General features: G+C 39.0%; 1 protein-coding gene across 6 annotated transcripts in view; it reads left to right on the top strand.

Annotated features, from left to right (window-relative positions):
• RUNX2 (RUNX family transcription factor 2) overlaps positions 1 to 22,801 on the top strand; it is a 316,951-nt gene that overhangs the window by 147,626 nt on the left and 146,524 nt on the right. For 3 of the 6 annotated variants that reach the window (XM_058662319.1, XM_058662324.1, XM_012928447.2), the window contains exon 6: positions 9,604 to 9,777. The exons of the other annotated variants lie outside the window; for them this stretch is intronic. In XM_058662319.1, coding sequence (XP_058518302.1) covers positions 9,604 to 9,777 — 174 coding nt within the window. The remainder of the gene's footprint in view (positions 1 to 9,603; positions 9,778 to 22,801) is intronic. 6 annotated transcript variants of the gene reach the window in all.

Genomic DNA, 22,801 nt, shown 5'->3' with positions numbered 1-22,801 from the left:
CAGAACCTTTCATGTCTAACCCTCCCAAGTCTATGTAATTTTACCTGTTGTTTTTATTGGAAGCCATTGGCTGAACTCATGAAGGTACACTAAGGCTCGTCCTTATTAGAATTCCAAATACTTTATTAGGAATTTAATTCTGACATCATAATTAGTCAGCCTGTCCCTATAAACGTGTACCTTCTTGTACCAATTTCAAGATAGCCGATTAGAATGAAAGGGCCTCCCTCATAACATTTGTTGGCATTGCTGTGGAGTAGCAGTTCTGTTGACATATAACCTACTTATTTGGAAACATGGTAATTTTGATTCAAGTCATCTGTCTCTTCTTTTCTGCTCCAAGGATCATTGTCAAATCATTCTTAAACTGTGATATCCTGTGGCTTGTACCCTAGAGTATTGGATCAGATTTCTTTTTATCACATACTTGGTGACAGCAGAATTAGCTAATGCCTCTCTAGTCACTGTTTTCTACCAGGGAAGCCTCAGTGCATCTCCTGGAGGCTCATGGATTACCAAAGTATCATTTTATGATCAGAATACTGGTTTTTAAAGGACATAGTCCCATATGGACTGCAGTAGTCCATACAATTACTGTATGCAGTAAGACTAGAGCAGTCGTGGAGGAATGGTGTGCGTTTGGATTGCTATCATATATGTGTTCAGCATCCTCAGTCTCACAAGATATTTACTATTATGTGTCCAATTTTGCTCTCCAGCTAGCTTTCCTGTTTTCCCTGCTTATCAAAATCTTACTCAACCTTCTAGGCAATAATGATCTCTTAAGGGAAGATTTCTTCTTTCTTTCAGATGAAAGTTAATTGCTCCTCTGTATTTCTTATGACATTTTATTGGTAGTTTTAAAATAAAAAATTTAAAATGTATGTGAAAATATAAGTTAATAAATTTCCCCAAACTCATCACATTTCTTTTTTTTGTCCATCCTTGCTACATATGTTTTGCGTAAATATTTTAAGGCAAATACATGACATCAAGACATTTAACCCCTAAATATATGCCTATCTGAAAAAAATGAGGACTTTTTAACATAATAACAAAAAAATCTGAGTTTCTTTAAGACTTTGAAATGGTTCGTATTCAAATTTCAATTGATCCCCAATTTAGTGTTTCAGTAATTTTCCCTTCTCTATAGTGTTTCTTTTTTTAAAATATATTTTTATTTTGAATTTTGAATTATGTGGTACAATTTCATATAGGCTGGGATTCCCCCCCAAACTCCCACCCCTGTCAGATATTTCCCATTTTGTTACAATAGCGTAGTCCTTGTTAAGGAATCATAATTCTACCAGTCTCTTATTTAAGTATACCCTGACATTGTTGGTACAGACAATGTCAGACAGTCCAGCATCCCATTGCCTACGCATTTCCAATGGTTTCATTGGGAATCCATCTTTCGTCTGGAAGCAAGGATGTGTGTTCCATTATACCCCAATGTCTGTATATGATAGACCCAAGTACTCCATCATTATACATTTCCATAAGTGGGAAGTCATAAAACAAGGTCAACAACTGGTATGTGTTAGAACAGCCACAACAACAACATCAACAACAAATCACAGCACCATGAAAAAAATGCGCCACTGAGTACCAACACATGGGTGACAAAAAGGACACACAAAAGTCTCTTGGGAAAAATGATGCCATCATATAATCCATGAGCCCATGATGAATTCGACAAGAGAAAATAAATTATTTGGAATAAATGAAACTGAAATACAAAAAAACATCAAAACACATGGGAGACAGTCAAAAAAGCAAACAAACAAACAAAAACAGTATGGATTGGATTATTGAAGTTATACTTTCCATGCTGGTTTCCTTGTATACGAGAGAACACATGGTATTTGTTCTTTTGTGATTGACTCATTTCACTGAGTATAATGGTCTCTAGCTGGGACCACCTGATTGTAAATAGAATAATTTCATTCTCCTTAATTGCTAAATAATATTCCAAGGAGAAGATGTACCACAGTTTCTTTAACCACTCTTCTTTGGATGCACATCTGGATTGTTTCCATGTCTTTGCTATTGTAGATTGTGCCGCTGCAAATATAGGATTACAGATCCCCTTCTCATATGCAGATTTCACTTCTATTGGGTATATTCCTAGGAGCGGGATAGCTGGGTCATATGGCAAGTTTACTTGCAATTTTCCAAGCACTCTCCATACTGATTTCCACAGTAGTTGTACTAACCTTCACTCCCACCAGCAGTGAAGGAGGGTGCCTTTCTCCCCATATCCATGCCAGCATGTGTTGTTAGTCGAGTTTTGAATGTAGGCCAATCTCACTGGAGCCAGGTGGTACCTCAACGTGGTTTTCATTTGTATCTCTCTAATGGATAGGGAGCATGAACATCTTTTCATATGTCTGTTGGCCATTTGAATCTGTTTCTTTTGAAAAATGTCTGTTCATTTCCTTTGCCCATTTTGTTACAGGTTTTTTTTTTTTTTTTTTTCTGTCCCTGGGTTTCTTTGTAAATCCTGAGTATTTGTCCCCTATCACTTGTGTAGTATGCAAAAATTTCCTCCCATTCTGTTGGTTGCTTCTTCACTTTGTTGTTTCCCTTGCTGTACAGAAAGCTTTTTGGTTTGATGCAGTCCTATTTGTTCATTTTGGATTTGATTGCCTTTGCTTTTGACGTCTTTTCTAAGGAGTCTTTCCCTGTTCCTATATCTTGGAGTGTGCTTCCTAGGTTTTCCTTTAATAGTTTGATGGTTTCTGAGTGTAGATTTAGGTCATTGATCCATTTAGAGCTAATTTTCGTATAATGTGATAGGTGTGGGTCTTGCTTCTTAATTCTGCATGCTGCTATCCAGTTGTCCCAACAGCATTTGTTGAATAGACCCGGATTTTTGCCTGGATTGTTTTCAGTTTTCTTGTCAAAGATTAGTTGACTATACATGTGTAGGCTCCCTTCTGGTGTTTCTATTCTGTTCCATTGATCTTCTTCTCTGTTTCTGTACCAGTACCAGACTGTTTTGATGACCACTGCTCTGTAGTATGTCTTCCGGTCTGGAATTGTGATTCCTCCAGCCTGATTTCTATTTTTCAGAATAGCTTTAGCTACTCGTGGCCTTTTGTGATTCCAGATGAACTTTTGTGTCATCTTTTCTATTTCTGAGAAGAATGTTGTTGGGATTTTGATTGGGATTGCATTGAATCTGTATATTGCTTTTGGCAATATGGTTATTTTGATAATGTTGATCCTGCCAATCCAGGAACATGGTAAGGTTCTCCATTTTTCAAGATCTTCTTCTATTTCCTTTTTAGATGATTTATAGTTTTCATCATAGAGGTCTTTCACATATATAGTTAGTTTAATTCTTAGGGGTTTAAGATTCCTCTCCTCTATCTTAAAGGGGACTGTACTTTAAATTTTTTTCTTATCCGTGGAATTATTTGTATACACTAGTGCCATTGATTTGTGTTCATTAATTTTGTATTCTGTAGTGTTTTTTTGGTTGCCTGTCTTCCCCACTAGATTATGACTCTTCGAAACAAATAGCTTATGTTAACATGTTTTGCTGTTCTCTCCTCTATTGCCTAGTGAGACTTGCATGGAATAGATATCCAGTATACACTGGTTGGAATAACTGGTTTGAATGTGGATGTTGTGAATCTTTACTGATGTTACATTGTGGATCTTTAAATTTTGCTAAAAATTACACCTTGATGATAACCAAGATACTACAAATATATATCTTATTAAAGAAGTGAGTGTTTAAAACTATTTAAGACACAGCTGTAAAAAAATGAGCTTCCTGACAGTGTGCCCTAATAATCAGCAGAATAACTTTGTTGTGCCTTAGTGGGGTGAGCTGCAGATAACATACTGCTTTTGAAAAATAGCATACTTATTTATTTATGTGAAGAATTATTTACTTGGAAGGGAAAGTGATGCGCACACATTGAGAACCAGAGAGGGAAAGAGAAAGAGAGAGGGAGAAAGGAAGATCTTCCATCCACTGGTTATGCAAAGGCTGGGCCTCAGCCAGGCTGAAACCAGGATCCCAGAACACCAATCATGTCTCCCACATGGGCCATATTCTATTGTCACCTCATTAGAAGAGAGCTGGATCAGATTTGAACAGCCAAGAGTTGAACTGGAGATTTAATGTAGGATATTGGTGCTGCAAATGGTGGTCTGATGCCCTGAGCCACAATGCTAGCCCCTCCTATTTTTGCTTTTTTTTTTTAATGCATCATGGCATTATTTAGGGGTGATGCTCTAACTGGTGTAATGTATCATGTTGTAGATATTTTGCTTTGAGTGGTGTCTGCCTGGGGGCCATACAGCTCTTCAAAGTTATTATGCATTTCTCAATCAATTTTTATGAAAGTGGGCAAATGGATTATATTAAAGAGGCAAGTGATTTCTGCAGTTTACAAACCACATTTTCAGGGCCTTTATGTACCAGTTTTAGGTGTGTGGTGTTTTGAGAGCAGAAATTACATTGCTAATGTGCATTTTGGATAGGGAACAATGAGGTGGTAAGCTGGACTTGCTTAGTGACTTAACAGTTCCTCTAGAATCTTTGGTCTAAGGATGTGTGAATTCTTTGACCTTTTGATCATGTGTTCTTGAATTTATTGCAACAAAAGTCATATTCAGCAAAACATACCTACCTTTTTGATGGAAATCTTTTTTGAAAACTTTTTTCTTTGCCATTTTAAATTCATTTTTGGTCATGATTTACTTTGAATAACTGCTGTCACACTAGAAATATCTGAAACCAGCTATATGTTCACAAGAGAGAAGAAAGCACTATTTAGGAAACCCGAGTTCTAGTCCTGCCACTAACTGGGTGACTTTGGGCAAGTTATGTCTTCTCTCAGGGATTCAGGGTCCTTATTCATAAAAGGGAGTACATTACTTGAAAATTTAGTTTAAATTATTTCTGTTGCCCTGTTCATGTTTCTAATTCTAAATCACTCTCAAACTTTCAATAATACTTAAGGATTACAACAAGAACAAGTGGGGTTTTTCAGAACGAAAGAAAACTTTTCTGAAATGAATACTTCTTGGTAAAAATTTGTAGGAAATACCAATCAAGGCTTGTTTGTAGGGTTTGCCCACTGGATTCACTGGATTGCCTAATAAGAAAAAAAAAATTTTGAGAGGCACTGGGGAAAGATACTGCTGTAATATGATATTTGGACCAGAAAATTTTCTTTCAATTAGGCCTTTGTTTAAAAGAGGAGAATATGTATTCACTCGTTTATTGTACAAATAGTCATTGAATACCTGCTGTACAGCAGGCGCTGAAGTAAGCTGTGAGAATACAACTGTGAACAGGACAGAGTACTCAGTTCTCATGGGATTTAGCAGGCAGAAAAGACAAACAAATATGCAAGAAAATTATAGATTGTGGTAACCACCATAAAGGAAGAAAGAGAGGGCATGCATGAGAGGGTGGGAAACTATTTTGGTTATGGGAAACAGGCAAAGGACTCTAGTGGGAGGTGGTGTTCACCCTGAGATCTAAGGAATAAGAAGGAACAGGTCAGAGAGAATCAGAGAAGAAGTGTTTCAGAAAGATGCATAGCTATTATGCTGGGAAATGAAATGGAGGCATTTGGATGCCCAGAGAGGGATGATAGAGTCTTGTAACAGTAGAGGTAGAGAGAATTGAACCAGATGAGAAATGCAAGGAGATAGAATTGGAGAAACTTGGTAATGGATTGAACCTAGGAGGTAAGAAATAGGGAAAAATAAAAATATCTGGGTTTTTGAGTTAAGCATTTGTTGTTATTTACTGAGATAGGGGATTGTTAGGGAAGAAAGAAGTTCTTTGGAGGGAAGAATCAAGAATTATGCCTCAAATATATTGCACTTAATATACTTTTCAGGGGAGTTGTCAAGTAGGCAAAGAGACACATACTCTAAAACTCAGAACTTGATTTACCTGAGAGGCAAGGGAGTTTTTGGAGTGCATAGGTGACAGTTCATGCCTTGAACTGACACCATCTTGACTAGTGTTCTCAACCTTGGCTGCATGGAATGGATCATATGATGCACTTTTAAAATATGACTTTTGAGAGTATTTATCCTGGCACCTGAAATAACTGTTTCCCAAATCCAAGTGCATGTGTACAGTTCCCAATTCTGTCTATAGCTCCTGATTCCAGTTTCCCGCTAATGTAGGCTATTGGAAGCAGTGGTGATGACTCTCGTAGTTGGGTTTCTGATACCCATATGGGAGACATGGATTGTGTCCTGGTTACAAGCTCCAGCCTAGCTCAGCCCCAATTATTGCAGACATTTAAGGAGTGAATCAAAGTATGGACTACACGTGTGTGTGTGTATGTGTGTTTTGTCTCTTTATCTCACTTTCTCTCAAATAAAAGTAAAATAAAATGATGCTTTTCCCCAGTAATCACTCCCAGAAATTCTTTGTGAGGCCTGAACAACCATGTTCTTCAAAGCTTCCTAGAGAGCTTTCTTATCTTTGCACGGTGGAAGATCCACTGCTTTAGGAGGGAACACAACTGGAGAAGAGGATTTGCAACTGAACTTTCACATAGTCTCTAGTAAAACACAACTGTTCCATTCTTTCATCTTCTTCCCTCTTTGGAAGATCTACCCACTGGTCTTTTGATGATTGTCCTTGGTGCACCCTGACCAATTATCTTGTCCTTGGTTTCAGTCAGTGTGTCCTTTGTTTGCCGTCTTCTTGATTTCTGAAGGTGCCTTTTCAGTGCTGAGGATTTAAGTGAATCTTCTTTTCTTCTTTCAGCCCATCGTTTGAATGTTACCCTGATGTGGTTTAGTGGTAGTGGGTATTTGTCATGGTTGAAAGATGAAGAACCTGTTTGGGTTTTGCTTTTAATTGTACTGTAGGAATTTTCTTGTGGTTGCAGTGGTTGCTGTGAAGGGGTAGACATCTTCAGGGAGAAGTGTGTGTGTTTTGTGTATGTGCATCTGCAGAGAGATGTTCCCTGATGTCAACAGAGTCTTGCTAGCTTCCTTTGAAGATGACTGCCAAAAGATCACTGAAACTTTAGCATTTTACCTGCTCCTAAATTTTTCACACTTCCCAGTGCTACTCCCGGTTCTTTACCTATGCCTGCACTTTCCTACTACTTCTTAAAGTGCTGGGTTAAGAGAAAATAAAAGTGTACTCAGCTATCCATATACTGAGCTCACATCTTATCCAGCCTTCATGAAAACCTAATGAAGAGGCTTTACGTACAAATCAGAGGAAAACTTATTAAATTTTGTTGTGACCCATGGCCCACATAAAGTCTTAGCACATAAAGGAACCATGCAAGTTTCTGTAGCCCTCCCCTTATCCCTTAGGGGATCTGGTGTTCCAAAAATATAGCCTGTTAAGAAAAATAACTTCCAAGGACAATTCTATAAGCTTTCTTGTTCATGTTTACAGCTGTATCAACATAACACTAACATTTTGTGTGTGTGTGTGTGTGTGTGTGGTGGGGGGAATGGAGAAAGAGAAATACTATATAATTCTCTAATTGCTAGACATGGCGAAATGTATTGATGGGATTGGTGAGCTAGGCTGCAGCCATTTGTTTAGGGTAATGAGTGAGTTATTAACTTTGTAATTGAATCCTTGCTGCTACTTCTGCTTATGTTGAAAACCAGCCGTGGCACCTCACTGAGATTAGTTCTTAGGTGTCTTACAGTACTACAGTCTGGTTATTTTTAGTCTTGCATAGCAATTGTGGAAAGAGTAGAGAATGTTAGAAAGCCAACACTGATGGAAGCACGTGATGAACGGAAAGCTCAGTCAACTTGGACTACACTATTCTTATCAATAACTGAGGACTACAGGCTAATTGTCTTGCTTCCACAAGCATTGGTTTCTTTATTTGCTAACACCTTACTTGTTTGGCCTAGGAGCTATTTTGGATCACCTCTAAAAGTCTTTGAGGGTTTTAAAAATCACTTTGCAATCTGTCTAAAAATTCATAAATACGGAGGAAAACAACTAATAAACAATGAATTTCTCCAGTTTTTCCTGGTCTTTTGTTTTTTTAACCAGGTCCAGTCCTTCTAGCAGATGCCCCAAATTTGCACTGGCAGGAAATAGGGTGGTGGGTGCATTTCAGTTAATGGGTCTAGTTGGAACATGTTTGGCTGTGGAGACAGTTACACTCATATTACCAAGCCTTGGCTTTCCTGTCTGTTTTCTTTGGTCTGGGTAGGCAATGAAAAAGGAGACAGGAAAATACATTTTGGGGCAAATAAAATAAGGAATTTGTCTTATGAAGACAGCTTATAGTTGGGAAACGGTAATGTTCAATTTAACCCTATCTTGATACAGTCCTCTTGTCCTGCTTACATGGAACATAGTGTTTGTAACATCCATAACCTAGTGAGGGATTCTCCATCTTGAAGAATTTTAATAATTCCCCTTCAAGATTTGTTTTTTTTCTTTTATGGATGATAATCCTAACAAAGGATAAATTCAGAATCCAGTTATCATTGTATGCGTCCTTGGAATCAGCTTCAGTCTCTTAATATTTTTGCTGAAATACCAGAACAGTAATGCTAGATTCAGAATATGAGGAAAGGAAGTTATTGTGTATTCCTGTTTATGCTTTAGGCATTGTACTTGCTCATCACAGTACCACTCTGCAGAGTTAGAATTAGCTGTGTCAGACTAGCTTCAGATGTTTTACTGTAATATTTGCACCAAGACACTATCCAGTATCCTCATCTGAATAGAATAATTTGATGACTTCTAGAAAATCTGATTGCCTTGGGTATATTTTAATTTACTTATTTATTTATTATCCAGACTTCTTATGCTTTAAATCTAAATAAAACAAAGGTTTTTTGTTTGTTTGTTTTTTTTTTTTAGTTAAATGGACTACTGCATTCGCATATTCAGCCAAAGAATATTTTTCAGTTTCTTTTACAAAACTACAGTGGTAAATTTAAAATAAAAAAGCATTCTCTCAGACTTAACAGAGCTTGTTATGCATTTTTGGGCTTTGGCGTATCACGAACTATCTAGATTCTTTTAGAAAATTTGAGTTTCCTTGCTCATATTTATGTTTTTTTCCCCTTAATTAAAGTTCCAGGTTTGAGTTTTATTTATTTATTTAGAAAAAGATCTCAGAGAGGGACAGTTTTAACATAAAAAAGAAAAGGTTACTGTGATCATTGTGGAATTTTCCCTTTGGCAAATGTTTGTCTCTGTTTCTGCCCCAGTTCTCTGACCGTGTGTCTGACATGTGTGAACTCTTTGAGCCTTTTGAGGGGGCTTCCTCTGACATGAAACAAGCAAACGTTGCTCAATTCACACTTGCCTTCCCCATCTTTTCACTGAGAGTACTAGAAGGGGTGTCTGTAAAGCTCTTCATGAGCTCTCCCAAGTCACTTTCAGGGGCCTTAAGTGTCAACTGATAGAGCAGAAGTAGAAACGCTTACCACCAGATAATTGTTATAAAGCTACTGGGATTGTAAGGCATTTGTAGACACATCATTATAAATACCAGTATTGTTGATTCCTTGGCTTAAACCTCCAGTATGTATGTTCACATATCTATTTAGTATGGTCAATTGTTCAGCTAATTAATATGCTTTTATTTTATGATTTGCTATTTCCAGGGCACAGACAGAAGCTTGATGACTCTAAACCTAGTTTGTTCTCTGACCGCCTCAGTGATTTAGGGCGCATTCCTCATCCCAGTATGAGAGTAGGTGTCCCGCCTCAGAACCCACGGCCCTCCCTGAACTCTGCACCAAGTCCTTTTAATCCACAAGGACAGAGTCAGATTACAGGTAAGACAGACTCCTAGGTTTCACTTGCACAAAGTGGCAGACTGGGGGTGAGGGGCTACCAGATGAGATGTGTTCATTGAAAACTCCTGGAGCCACGAAATGGGTTATTATTAAAGAATCAACTTCAGGATACTGCTTTTTTCTTTTTATATGTAAAATTTGAATATTCAATAAGTTTGGGATAAAAGTTTCTGGGGAAACTTATACTGATGTTGTACTCTGCAGTGTTGTCAACCTACACACTGATTGGGATGATAATAACTGTGCTGTTTGGGAGAATGTTTAAGTTTCTTTGTTGTGTCCGGGTGGTACAGGGTGGTACATCACATCCTCACTATTAGAAAATTAGCATTGCTGTCTCGGATTTGGGCTTAAATTTCCTATTTGTATAACTGTTTCATTAAGTTTGCTTGAAAATTTCTCAAGGTCAACAGGAAGCCTTAAGTGGTTGTTTACAGGACAGGATCAGTAAGGAACTCATTGGGCAGAAAGAACCACTTCTGATTTATATTTAACTCCAATCCATCATGCAACATTTCTCCATATACATTCCAGTATGCCACTTTACCTTTTTCCCTTAAATATGTCATTAAGACCCCCAACTCTGGTTTTTTTTGTGGCTCTTTTGTACAGAAGCAAATCTTATTTTAGGACTAATTTGATTGTTTTTTGATCACAGTGACAAAAGAGTGTGTTAATCAACATAGATTTTAATTTTCAGATCACAAAGTATTGAGAGATGAAGATCACTCTGTATGTCATGTAGTTGTTACTGTTGGTGTAGGTGTACTAGAATAGAAGGAAAATAAGTCAAAACAAAATATGTAATAAATCCTTAACATTAATCTTTTTATAGATTTTCAACTATAATGGGTAGCCTTGAATGTTCCTAACAGTCTCAAAGCATAATTGTTCATAATCTAAATGACCCACTTCTTCTCTTCTGCCCATATTATGTAAATGTATTCTTGAATATTTTCTTAGAGCAGGTTTCAGTTTATATATATATGTAGATATATGAGTATATAGTTTTATATGCACATATATTTTTAAAAATAGAGTTATAAAAATAAAATATTCCAACACTGAAGACAACCAAACATCTATATCAAGGAAAAAGATCAGAAATCTATGAAAAAGGCCATGTTTTTGCTAATCTAATGGTTTAAATGTTTATATACTCACTAGACATGTATAGTTGATAAATATGCAAGAGTGAAATTAATGTTAACTTCTGACTTTTATGTTTGTAGCTGTAGGTACACCTGCATTTAAAATAGTCGACTTAAGATTATTAAGGCTCATAAAAAATGAATCTCTTTGTATTTACAGTAATTCTTAGACTTTCTGTTTGCACACATTTATGTAAATAGAGGTTCCAGGGCTTGGTAACCATTAGTTTCCTTAAATATTTGATTTCTATGTTTTTAGTTTTAATTGTTTGCTAATTTTGTTATGTTAATGGCCTGTTGCTTTAAAAAAAAAAAGGTGAGATCATACAATAGAACCAGAAGCATGATAGATACCGTTAAACCAAAGACTGAAAAAGTTGTGAAGAGTGTTTCCTTTTTAGCAGCCTCTGTGCCCACCAATGGTGAGTGCAGGGAGTGAGGCTGTGCAGATACAGTGTCAGAAGAGCAACTAAGAAGGTCAGGACTGTGGCCACCTCCACAGAGAGAGAGAGAGAGACAGAGACAGAGATGCTTCTCTGGTGTCTGCTACTCTTTACCCTCCTTGGTGGTGGAGGCTTGCGGAGCTTAACCTTCTTGTCTGTAGTTGTGCAGAAAATTTGTGGCAGGAAAGTGGACATATTCACTGGATACATTTCTTAAAGTGAAAGTATAAAGCAAATTTACTTCTGGATGCTGATAGTTTCTTGAAATTTTTATGAGTGTGAGCTTTTAATTTGAGGATTATTAGTGTTAGTAGAAATGATTTATGGAATAACGTTCTCTTTAGAAATGTTTTTAGAGGTTGAGAGATACTAAGAGTAAGAGCAAGAGGGAGAGAGACAGGGAGAGAGCTGTCATTTGCTGGGTCACTGCAGCAGGCAGGTCTGAGTCCAGGTGTGGAGCCAGGAGTCAAGAACTCAGTCTGGGTCTCCCACATGGGTGTCAGGGACCTAAGCACTTGAGCTGTAACCTGTTGCTTCCCGGGGTATGCATTACCTGCGAGCAGAGCTGGGAATTGAACTCAGGTAGTCCAGTATGGGATGCAAGTGTTTTCATCACCAGGTCAAATGGCTGAACTGTATCTAGCTTGTCTTCTCCCCACATTTTCGGTACTGCCCACAAAGGTTTTGGATCCAAAAATTCTTAGCAAACTTTCCAAATTTGTAGATGCACATATACATGATTTCTTTAAATGGGCCCACATTATTAGTGAAATAACACACGTCTTCTGATAATCAAGCGTTTGAGTTATCTTCAGCTGTTTTTTTGGACACCTGAATAGGGACCTGGATTGGAAGAGAAACAATTGGGACTTGAGCCAGTGCCCAATAGGAGGCCTGTGCTGCAGGTGTTGACTTAATTTGCCACTCGCTCCTACAAGTGTATTTTAAGCAGCATATTTATTATTTTCTAAAAAACATTTAAGAGAGAGAGAGAGAGAAAGAGAGAGAGAGGGAATTAGAGAACTAGCTCTTATCTGCTGTCTTGGTTCACTCCTCAGAAGCAATGCCACGACTCAGTCCACCTAAGTGAGAGGTACCCAATTAATATAGTCTTCATTATTGCCCTCCAGGGTCTGCACTAGCAAAAGGTGGAGTCAGAAATTGAACTCAGGGACTCCCATGCAGGTTGTGGAGATCCTAACTGGCATCGTAACTGCTTGGCTGATTCCCACCTCCACATGTGCATTTTAGTTCATGTGGCCATTGGGCAAAGGCATTGTAACAGGAGGGACCCAGTTGCCTCTCGTTGGCTTGGCACTTCAATATCTCAAGCTCTTACCCTAAAACTGTAGATAGTATAGATTGTGTAGTTGCCGTTAGTTCTCCCACTTACCACCATAAAAGGCAGGGTTCTTTTGGCTCCTAGAAGAGTGAAATGAAATTAGAAATTTTAAGTTGAGGAAGTCATAAACATTTAGTGTTTCAGAATTGTTGGCCTTCTCCAGTGTCTCTTGCTATTCCTAGGACAAAGGCACTAGTGGAGGGTAAGCTTGCTTCTTTGAAGTGCCCATCTGACGATATTAACTCTGTTGAAGTCTTTGAGGCTGATATTTCCACCCTAGTGTTCAGGGCATGCCCTCAGCTTCCGAAGAAAATTTACTCCTCTGCATATCTTAATTGCTCTGATATCTGTTACCTGCCTCTGGACACCAGGAAATACCTACTCAGTCACAAAGGTCCACTTTTTTTTTTTTAAAAACTGAGAGTGTGGTGATCGTAGTAGAGTAAGGATACTATGTTAGTAAATATCTCATTATAATTGCTATTTCAATCCAGTACCCTCTGGATCACTCAGCTACATGGGAAAGTAATTATACTGACTCAGACCTTTTGGATAGATTGGAACACTAATCTCACCTTAGGACACTGTTCTTCTGTCATTCACTTATTTAAAAAGTACTGAGGACTAGGCATTAATTCAAGTGAACAAGACAGACATTTCTTCCCACAAGTAGCTTAGATTTTAGTATAAGCACGCAAGTATAGAAAATAGTTTCAAATAATAACAAGTGCTGTGAGAAAATAAAATGAGGTAATTGGTGAAGAGCAATTTGGGGATAGAAAGAGCTCATTTTGATTAGAAGGTTTGGAAAGCGTTCTTTGAATAGATTTAAAGATCTGTGAGAAACAGCACTTCAGGTTGTGGCAAACTCAGGCAAAGGGAATGACAGGAAGTCAGGCAGGGATTAGATTATGGAGGCTCTTGAAAGCCATAAGGCACTTGAGTGTTGTGACTGTAATGGGTGCTATTCAAAGATGTGAAGAACAGGTTGATATTACCTACTTTACACATTTGAATAAAATCTGTTTGTATGCTGTGTGATGAATAGATCATAAGAGGGTAAAGAGAGAAGAATGACTATGTTCAGGAAGATACTGAGAGAGAGAGTTAAGGTGTTTGTAGTAGAGACAGAAGGATGCTAACATTTTCTGAACACTTAGTAAGAAATGCAGAGACCTCATATCTTCGAGATATGGTGAGAAGAAGAAAAGATATGGGAAATAGAGGCTGGCGGTGCTGTTTACTGATATGGGATGATTGGAAGGATGTGGCTGGGGTGCAGTTGGGGAGCCCAGAAAAGCTGTCACATGGAGAAAGGAGAGGGTGCTAGACAGAGAGAGAGAATACGAATGACATTTTCAGTACAGTAACAGTGCACAAAATTTCCACTACAATCCCATCCAAAGAGCTTACTTTCCCATGCTTATTCCTAGTTTGCAGGATTCCTTGTTGTGATTCCTTTCTCTTTTGAAGCAGCTGTTGATTCTTAGTTGTTTTTTTTTCCCCTAACACTCAATGAAAGTTGTTTATCCCTGTATGTAAATACTAGAAGGAAGTGCACAGAAACATTTACCCCCTTTGCTGTGGCTTTTGTCAGGAACAGATCTAGGTTACTTCTGCATTTACTGCTTGCGCATTCCATTGTGTTGTTTATGGTGGCTTTCTGCTTTTGTAATATACAAGCAGCTCATCTGACGTTTCACCTTCTATTTTTTGGATGCTAAATTAGTATGTTATTATATTGCATGCATTTGTCTTTCCCTGGATGCCCTTCCTTATATTGTTTTTCTAAACTCATTTCTATTTTATCTTCTGAACTTACCCCAAATGCTGCCACCTTAGTCAAGTCTCTTGCAACATAATCAAACTGAGTCAAGTTCCCATACCACCTTGTACAATCCTCTATTATATCATGTTCTCCATGATAACTTACTTGCTTGCATGCTTGTCTCTTTTATCAGACTTTTAAAAGCTCCAAGTCTACACCTACATTTATTCAATGTCCTGTACCCATTATCGTGCATTCTTTCTCCTGTTTGATGACTTCTGGTGCTTTTTTTTTTTAATATAAATTGGAAAGTCAGATAAACAGAGTGGAGGAAAGAGAGAAAATATCTTCTGTCCACTGATTCACTCCCCAGTTGATTGGCTGCAATGGCCAGAGCTGAGCCTATCCGAAGCCAAGAGCCAGGAGTCTCTTCTGGATCTCCCATGTGGGCATAGGGTTCCAAGGCTTTGGGCCGTCCTCGGCTGTTTTCCCAGGCCACAAGGAGAGAGCTGGATGGAAGTGGTGCTGCCAGGACATGAATTAGCACCCACATGGGATCCTGGGCAGGCAAGGCCAAAACTTTAGCTGCTAGGCTATCACACTGGGTCCCTGGTGCTGACTTCTTGAGGAAATGTGATCCATTACTATTTTAGCTGTGCTATTTTTTTTCTAGTGCCCAGTTAGTTGAATTACTATTAGGTACTTTTATTAAATGCTTATCTTGTGTTAGGCATTGTTCTAATGAACTTGACTCTTACACTCCTCATAATAGCTATATGAAATAAGTGACACTATTATGGAAACAGAGTCAGAGAGGTGAGATAATTCAGTGAAGTTCCATTACAAAGTCAGTGAGTGGCAAACACATTCTAAGGCCAGATCTACATACTTCAGGGCCCAGTACTTTTAGCACCCTGTACCCTTTAGAGGTTGATTGTGATTTAGTGTCCTCCCACTTGTGTACCTAACAACTTTGTGCAACTAGTTTTCACGTACAAACTAGTTTTATTTATGTTTTCACTAAAACATTAAAGCAATTTTGAAAATCACGTGTTTTACAGATAAATGGATTCTTGGGGAAATGAATTGCTGAAGACCACTTTAGTCATTATAGCTGACTATGAGTTCCAGTTCTAAGCAGGCAACTACCTACCCTCCCCATCAAACAGGACATATTGATAATCTGAATGGCATGGGTCCCAAGAGACTAATTTATTTTTCATTTGGGCTCCTTAGAGAGGATGTTGTCATTAAAAGGGTGAATAAAGAGTGTCTGGTATATACTTTGAAATTCAATATAATGGTTTTTAATGATTGGGTTACAGTTGCATAAAGCATGCATTCCAAGTAATACTTTTAGGAGTATCTTGGAGGAAAAGAACCAGCTTTCCAGACATCTATGGAATAATAATGATCCTATCAAAAGTTACTCTGACTTAAACCAAGTGGTTTCAGCCCAACCTTTGAGTGATTCTGTATTCTCTTAGTAAACAGTGCTCCTTGTAGAATTAAGAAGCTTTCCATCAATTAGGCCAGCCAGGATTAGGGAATATGTGTCTACCTCTTAAAATGTTATTTTAAAAATAACATTTATTTATTTGTTTGAAAAGTGCAATTAAAGAGAGAAGGGAAGAGAGAGACAGAGAGAGAGAGAGAAAGAAAGAATTTTCCATTTGCTGGTTCATTGTCCAAGTGGCTGTAGTGCCAGGGCTGGACCAGGCTGAAATCTGGAACCTAGAACTCCACCTGGGTCTACTACTTGGGTGGCAAGTCATATGCATTGAAGTTGTATAGGAAGCAAAACAGCTGGGGCTGGAACCAGCATTTGTTCCGGATGTTGACATTACAAGTGGGAGCTTAACGTGACACACCACAGTGCCTGTCCCTCGTGGAGTATTTATTAGTGTAGAACTTTCAGAAACAGAAATGGGAAAGCACAGATGAGTAGCATGTGTCTCAAATTGTTATACTGTTTAAGTACTGGGCAACCACGTAATTCTTTAATGTGAAGCATATTGAGAGGTGAAGTGGACCTAGAGTGGTGGCTATTGAGTATGAGGGTGAATGAACCCATTAGTGTCAGGGATGTTGGTGAGTAGGCAGATCTGCAGGGCACTTTAAGTGTAGATGTTGAGAGTGGGAGGTAAGAGAGCTGTCAGTTTTCACAACTGGTGAGGCTCTACTCGCTTGGGCTCAGCTCAACATTCGAAGACAGGTTGTTAGAAGTATCTTTATGTTGGTGGTGGTATGTTTTAATTTCTGAAGTTATTAGAAAATCTTGCTTTAGCTTCTTCCTTTGAGACCTTTTGGGAAAGTTACTGTGCCTATTTGTTGCTGCCAAGCATAGTCAGCAGGAAATCTCTTTAGAGGAGGTTGCTGGTCACGATCCTTATTTTTAAAAAGATGCACAAATCCTATGTGTAAACACTGCTTCACGTCTATTCAGCTTTGGCAGCCACCTGATGAGGAAGAGCAGAACTTAAGTGCAGGCTGTGCTGGCTTTAAAGAATGGAATTCTGAAGGGTCTGTGGAGGGCTGACGGTCAGAATGTTATGTGCTGCTCAGCCTGCTAGCTAGCACTGCCCACATTTAGCTTCTCAAGGACGTTCTCTTTTGGATGGTATCAGTTGGACTTCCCTTGTTAATTGAAGTTTTTTCTGGCTTTATTATGTTGTTAGAAAACTAGAGAGGGGTGGCATTCTTTTTTTTTAAGATTTATTTAATTTTTTTTAATTGCAAAGTCAGATATATACAGAGAGGAGGAGAGACAGAGAGAAAGATCTTCTGTCCAATGATTCACTCCCCAAGTGACCACAACGGCCGGTGCTGCGCCAATCTGAAACCAGGAACCCAGATCCTCTTCCGATCTCCTACACGGGTGCAGGGTCCCAAGGCTTTGGGCCGTCCTCGACTGCTTTCCCAGGCGACAAGCAGGGAACTGGATGGAAGTGGAGCTTCCGGGATTAGAACTGGCACCCATATGGGATCCTGGAGCGTTCAAGGCGAGGATTTTAGCTGCTAGGCCATCATGCTGGGCCCTAGGAGTGGCATTCTAAGAAAAGTTAGTTTCTTTTTCCAGAAACTTCTTTTTGTGATCTTTTTCTTCCTTAGTTACTATCATTATGATAAGAATCCATTTCCATATGATGGCTCACTTTATCCTTCTTCCCCAAGACTATTCTATTTCTTACTCATCTTGGTTTCGTTCTCCTACTCTTTTCCAAAGCATTATCTCTGTTTCATGGTTTGATATAGGGCTCTTCAGAAAGTTCATAGTAAATCATATTAAGAAAGAGTTATATATGGACTTAAAAATTTCCTTATACCAAAACCAATTTCTATCTTTTAGTTCTCTTTTCCCACAGACTTTCTGAAGTGTCTTCATATGTGTTTACACACATATTAATACTTTTCTCTTTACTAGCTGCCAAAGGATCTTTGCTACCCTCTTTTAAACCTTGTGGTGGGCTGTTGGCAAAGAATCAGAATATAAGACTGAAGTTAAACGAAATGCTTCAGCCATAGGGCTAACCCGGAGAGGGGCAAGTCAGGCATGCAGATTGGTACAGTGGATGCCTGTAAATGTTTTGATGTTCAGCCACAGAGACAGACAGCTGGAGTTTTGAGAAAGTTGGTTCACAGTGCTGCAGTACTCATAACAATGACATATTGTAGGCTTTATCAGTCTAAAAAAGTATTTTATTATAGTGTAATGTATATGAAAGTATTGTAGGCATAGGATTGTATGGCATCAGTTCCAGTTATGACCATTACATTATTTCCAGGGCTTTGTTCATTGTAATATGAATGGGTAAGAGTGCAGGGGAAAGCATTAAGAGGAAGAGTAAATGTTTGGATCTGTCACCAGGGTGAATGATGGGACAGGACCCAAATGAAGATAGAGATCACTGGGAGAGCCATTCAGCATGATTATCTCCTGCAGCAGTTTCACGTTGTGAACAGGAGTGGACTATAGTGTGGTCAGTCATCAGGGTGAACGACCTCATCTCCTAGGACTCAGTACAAGTAAAGAAAGAAAGTGGGCTAGTAGTTAACAAAGTGGGAATGTCTGGTAGTTTGGTAGGATACAGCAAAGATAAGAAAAACTTCTGGAGTTAACTTACCAGGTTAGAAATTGACCAGCAGCCAAATAGAAGGGTCAAGAGGAAAGATCTGGGGGAAATCAAAATTCCAGTTCAGGTGGGAAGTAGGAATATTATGTGGAAAGACCGAGAGTAGGTACAAGCCCTTTGCACTTTCTTCAGTCCCTCCTCGCAGTGGAAGTCCAACAGCAGTGCTTCAATGTAGTGGTGCCTTGCAAGGATACAGTCCTTGAGCCATGTCTGATTAGGTCAGCAGGGGTCAGCACATATTGTTAATAGATCTTAAAATAATATGTTTAAGACCAGTAAAAATGCTGGACAGATTAAAAGTGTGATGCCCTTGATTGTGCCACTACACACTTGTCTCTAAGCTGTGACCTAGATTGGCAACCACTTCCCTGTCGGTCTTTTAGTGAAATAGCTATAAATCCTTAGAGATAAGGCATGTGTCTTGCTGAAGTCCAGACACACAGTAGGTTGAGGAGCTTTCTTCTAATCTGTTGTTCCAGTAATCCTAGGAGAAAGATTTTTAGTGGATCCCTTCTGGTTTCTGGTGGTCATTATGGAGTTCAAGTATGAAAAGCTATTTGTATACTGGTTCTTGAAAACGACTTTTAGTCATTTGCAGACAAGTCAACACCAATAATGGTTCCCCCAAACTAGCTGAAACTTGGGTTTTACTCACTGCAGTACCACTTTTAGAATACGGAAAATGGAATAGCAAATATGAAATTTACTTTTTCTTTTTAAAAGGATTTATTAATTTGAAAGGCAGAGTTACAGAGGCAAGGTTGAGGATGCATATTTCTGCCCACTGTTTCATTGCCTGAATGGTTGCAATGATCAGAGTTGGACCAGGAGCCAGGAACTTCATTCAGGTTTCCCACATGGATGTAGGGGCCCAAGCGTTTGAGCCACCCTCCCCCGCTCATGCAGAAATATTAGCAGTGGGCTGGATCAGAAGCGGAGTAGTCAGGACCTGAAGTGGAACCCATATGGGATGTCAGCATTGAGAATGATGGCTTAACTTGCTGAGCCACAGAATCACCCCTATGGTTAATTTGAAAGGCATTATCTTCACATAATTTTGTGACACATATTGAATAGTGATCTAGGAGAGCAAACTTGAAGATTATCAGTGAGTGGAGTTACAGGCATAGACACATTTTACTTAACGTAGGGAAGAATGTTAGCTCCGTAGTCTGTCAAGGAGATGCCCGCTGCCTACTAGTGGCTGTATTTTCTTTCATTATTGTGGGATATCGTTTATCTTGGGGCAGAGTCTTGACTTCATTTAGACCAGCAAGCTATTCTTCCTTATCTTGTCTCCTCTCTTGGTCCTTAATTTCCTCTTATGCATGTTTGTTCTGCTCCTTTCTATTTGAAGATCTAGCTTGATATGAATGATTAAATCAAAATAGTATTGGGTGATTTTCCTTTCTAACTGTTACTAATAAAGATTGTGCCTATTGTTTTCAAAATTTGGTGTCTATTAGCATGAACCAGGGAATGTATTAAACATGTAGATGTCCAGGCTTTTCGCAGAAGAATAGCTGACCAGCATCACCTGGCAGCTGTAGGCACAAGCCTGTTGCTTCATGTTCACCATGTGCATCCAGAGCCAATACTGGTTCAACGTGGAGCATCTCAGGGATCTTATCCTGTGGTTAGATGACATGTGGGGGTGGCTACGTGCCTTAAGCCTCCTTCCAGTTTTCTCAGTGCAGCACCACTTCCGCTGCTGTTTATCCTACACACTCGTCCCTGTGTGCTGGGTCCTAAGCAGCAGGTTCTGCACACCCTATCTGTGCTCCTATTTAATCTCACAGTATTTTGAACTTTGTCGGTGCTTCAGACACACTGGCTTTTTATCAAGTACTCGAAAGTGGTGCAACTCCATTCTGGAAAGTGGATTCATGCTGTTCTCTTTGCTTACAAACTCCCTTGAGCCCACCTTTTCATCTTTTGGATTTCTGTTTTTGCTTCAGGTCTTGACTTAATTACAATCACCTTAGAGAAGATTGCTTAATGCCCAAGTTAGCATAGTCTTACAGTGCCCTGGACATATCCTACAGTTACTCCATTATTTGTTTAATGTCAGTCTCTTCCACTTGACTGTAAACTCTGAGAGCAGGGATTGAGACTATCTTTAATTTCCAGTAATATCCTGGTGTGCTAGCACAGTGTTCAGAGTGTTCACATATGTGTAACACATGATACATACGTATTAAAGGAATGAATGGGAGACAATTCCTGAACCATGGATGCCTGACAGTAGGTATCCAAAACATCTTACCTGTTCCAACTGGAACAGGATATTGACTCCATCCTGATTTGAACCTGCATGCATGACACCCACTTTGATAGTGTAATTTGAACTATGATCACTCCCCCGGCCAGCACCAATCCCAGTTACGTTGCAAGTTCAGGTCGTATGTAATCACATGTTTTTCCCTTCTGCTCTCCTTACCATCGAGGTTTAGGATATGCCAAGGTTGAGGCTAGTCCAAATGTGACCTGTAGTTTAACCTCTTGCTTCTTCTGTTAGTTTTTTTCTTTAAGAAGAAAAGCCCCTCCTTTTTTTCTGTAAGACAGTCGTTGAGTCCTGTCCAGTCAAAAGTCAGTGCTATAGGTGAGCTATTTATCACCCTGTCTTAACAGTGCATCTTCCTTCTGGTTTTTCTTTTTCACATTTTACTGCAGGATGTGGTATCTTAGGCTGCCCATAGCGTTTCTTTTTCTCTCCCTGTGATTTCTCCTAAGACTTAAGCCCTTCTGCTCATGTTGTTTGCATTGTTAAAACCTGTTGTCATGCTTGGTGTGTCCTATATAGCAACCAGTTTTATCTAGTTTGCTGCACTTTTCTCGAATTTCACTTGAAAGCTCTGGTCTGGGTTGGTCTTCTGCAAAGTGATTCTGATCACCACTTTGTTCAGTTTCACAAGGCCCCTGGTGGTGACAAGACGAGGAACCAGAATGGGCTGTTGGTTCTTCTGTGCCAACAGGAGGTGCCAATGAACACAAGTTCCTGTCAGTCACCTTTTGTAGCCACTCCACATCAGCTCTGTATGCCCGGAGTAATTTCTGATACAGCTACTGTCTCTACAAGGGACCAAGCTTAGGGAGCTCACTTCTTCGAGTAGAAAGAAGCACAGCATTTTATAGTTGCAAGATGCCTTGGAGATAACCCATCCACTCTTACGAGAACAAAGAGACTCAGAGTGGGTAAATTCTTTGCTCACCATTGCATAGTTGGTACCAAATCCTTTGTAGATGAAGGGAGGCTGTTGTAAGGCTGTATTTTCTATTAGTCAAAAGAATCAGACTTCAGTGTGGAAAACTCATTCTAAAAATCTAGTCTAGCAAAAAGAGCCCCTAGAGAATACAGAATTCAACATTTAGTATTTTGTGTAAATTGTTTTGAAATGGACTCTGCATGAATGTGTGTATGAACATGGTTGTGTTATGAATGGCAGTAATATGACAGAACTAGGATAGGAAATGGTCATCTACTCCTGTGTGTGAAAATGATCAACTCTATTTGACCCAAGGAGCAGTTGTAGCAATTAAGAGGTATAGTTCTAAAATATTTAGTTCCATATTATATTTTGTTTTAAATATCTCTATCTTCTCAAGATGAGGCTGAAGTTTACACAATATATCTTGAGTACTAAGGAAAGATGGGTGCAGGATAATGGGTTAGAATGTAGGGCTCCCTAATTGTACCCTACTGCCCAAATACAGCAGGTACTCACTGTAGACATACTGTCTTTGGCAGGAACCTTTGGCGGTCACAGTTTCATATTACATAGAAGCCTGCTGGCAGCACAAACAGGAAGAAGTCTTTTGTGTGCTGGTTTGGGCTTTGCCCTTGTTGATTTGTTTCCTCCCATCTCTGCATGAAACCCAGCGCCATGCCCGTAGTGTGCTTGTTGTAAGTGATTCTTAGGAAAGCAGATCCTTCTTCACACCCACATGTGTTTAGCCAAAATGTTTACAAAAGGAGACTTGCTAGTAGCAAACTTGCATACCTTTTGCTACTTTTTACAAAGCTCTCTTCATGCTTGAACTGACTTATTGAAAGAAAATCCAACATAATTTCTTTTAATTAATTCATGATCATAGGATGCCCTTTTTTTCTAACCATCTGTCCCCCCTCCTTTTTTATTGGGAACCCAGATTATTTAGGGTTTAAT

This window comes from Ochotona princeps, chromosome 1 (genome assembly GCF_030435755.1).
Source record: "Ochotona princeps isolate mOchPri1 chromosome 1, mOchPri1.hap1, whole genome shotgun sequence".
Classification (NCBI taxonomy): Eukaryota; Metazoa; Chordata; class Mammalia; order Lagomorpha; family Ochotonidae; genus Ochotona; species Ochotona princeps.
The sequence above is the reverse complement of the archived record's forward strand: the minus strand, read 5'-3'. Positions and strand labels throughout refer to the sequence as shown.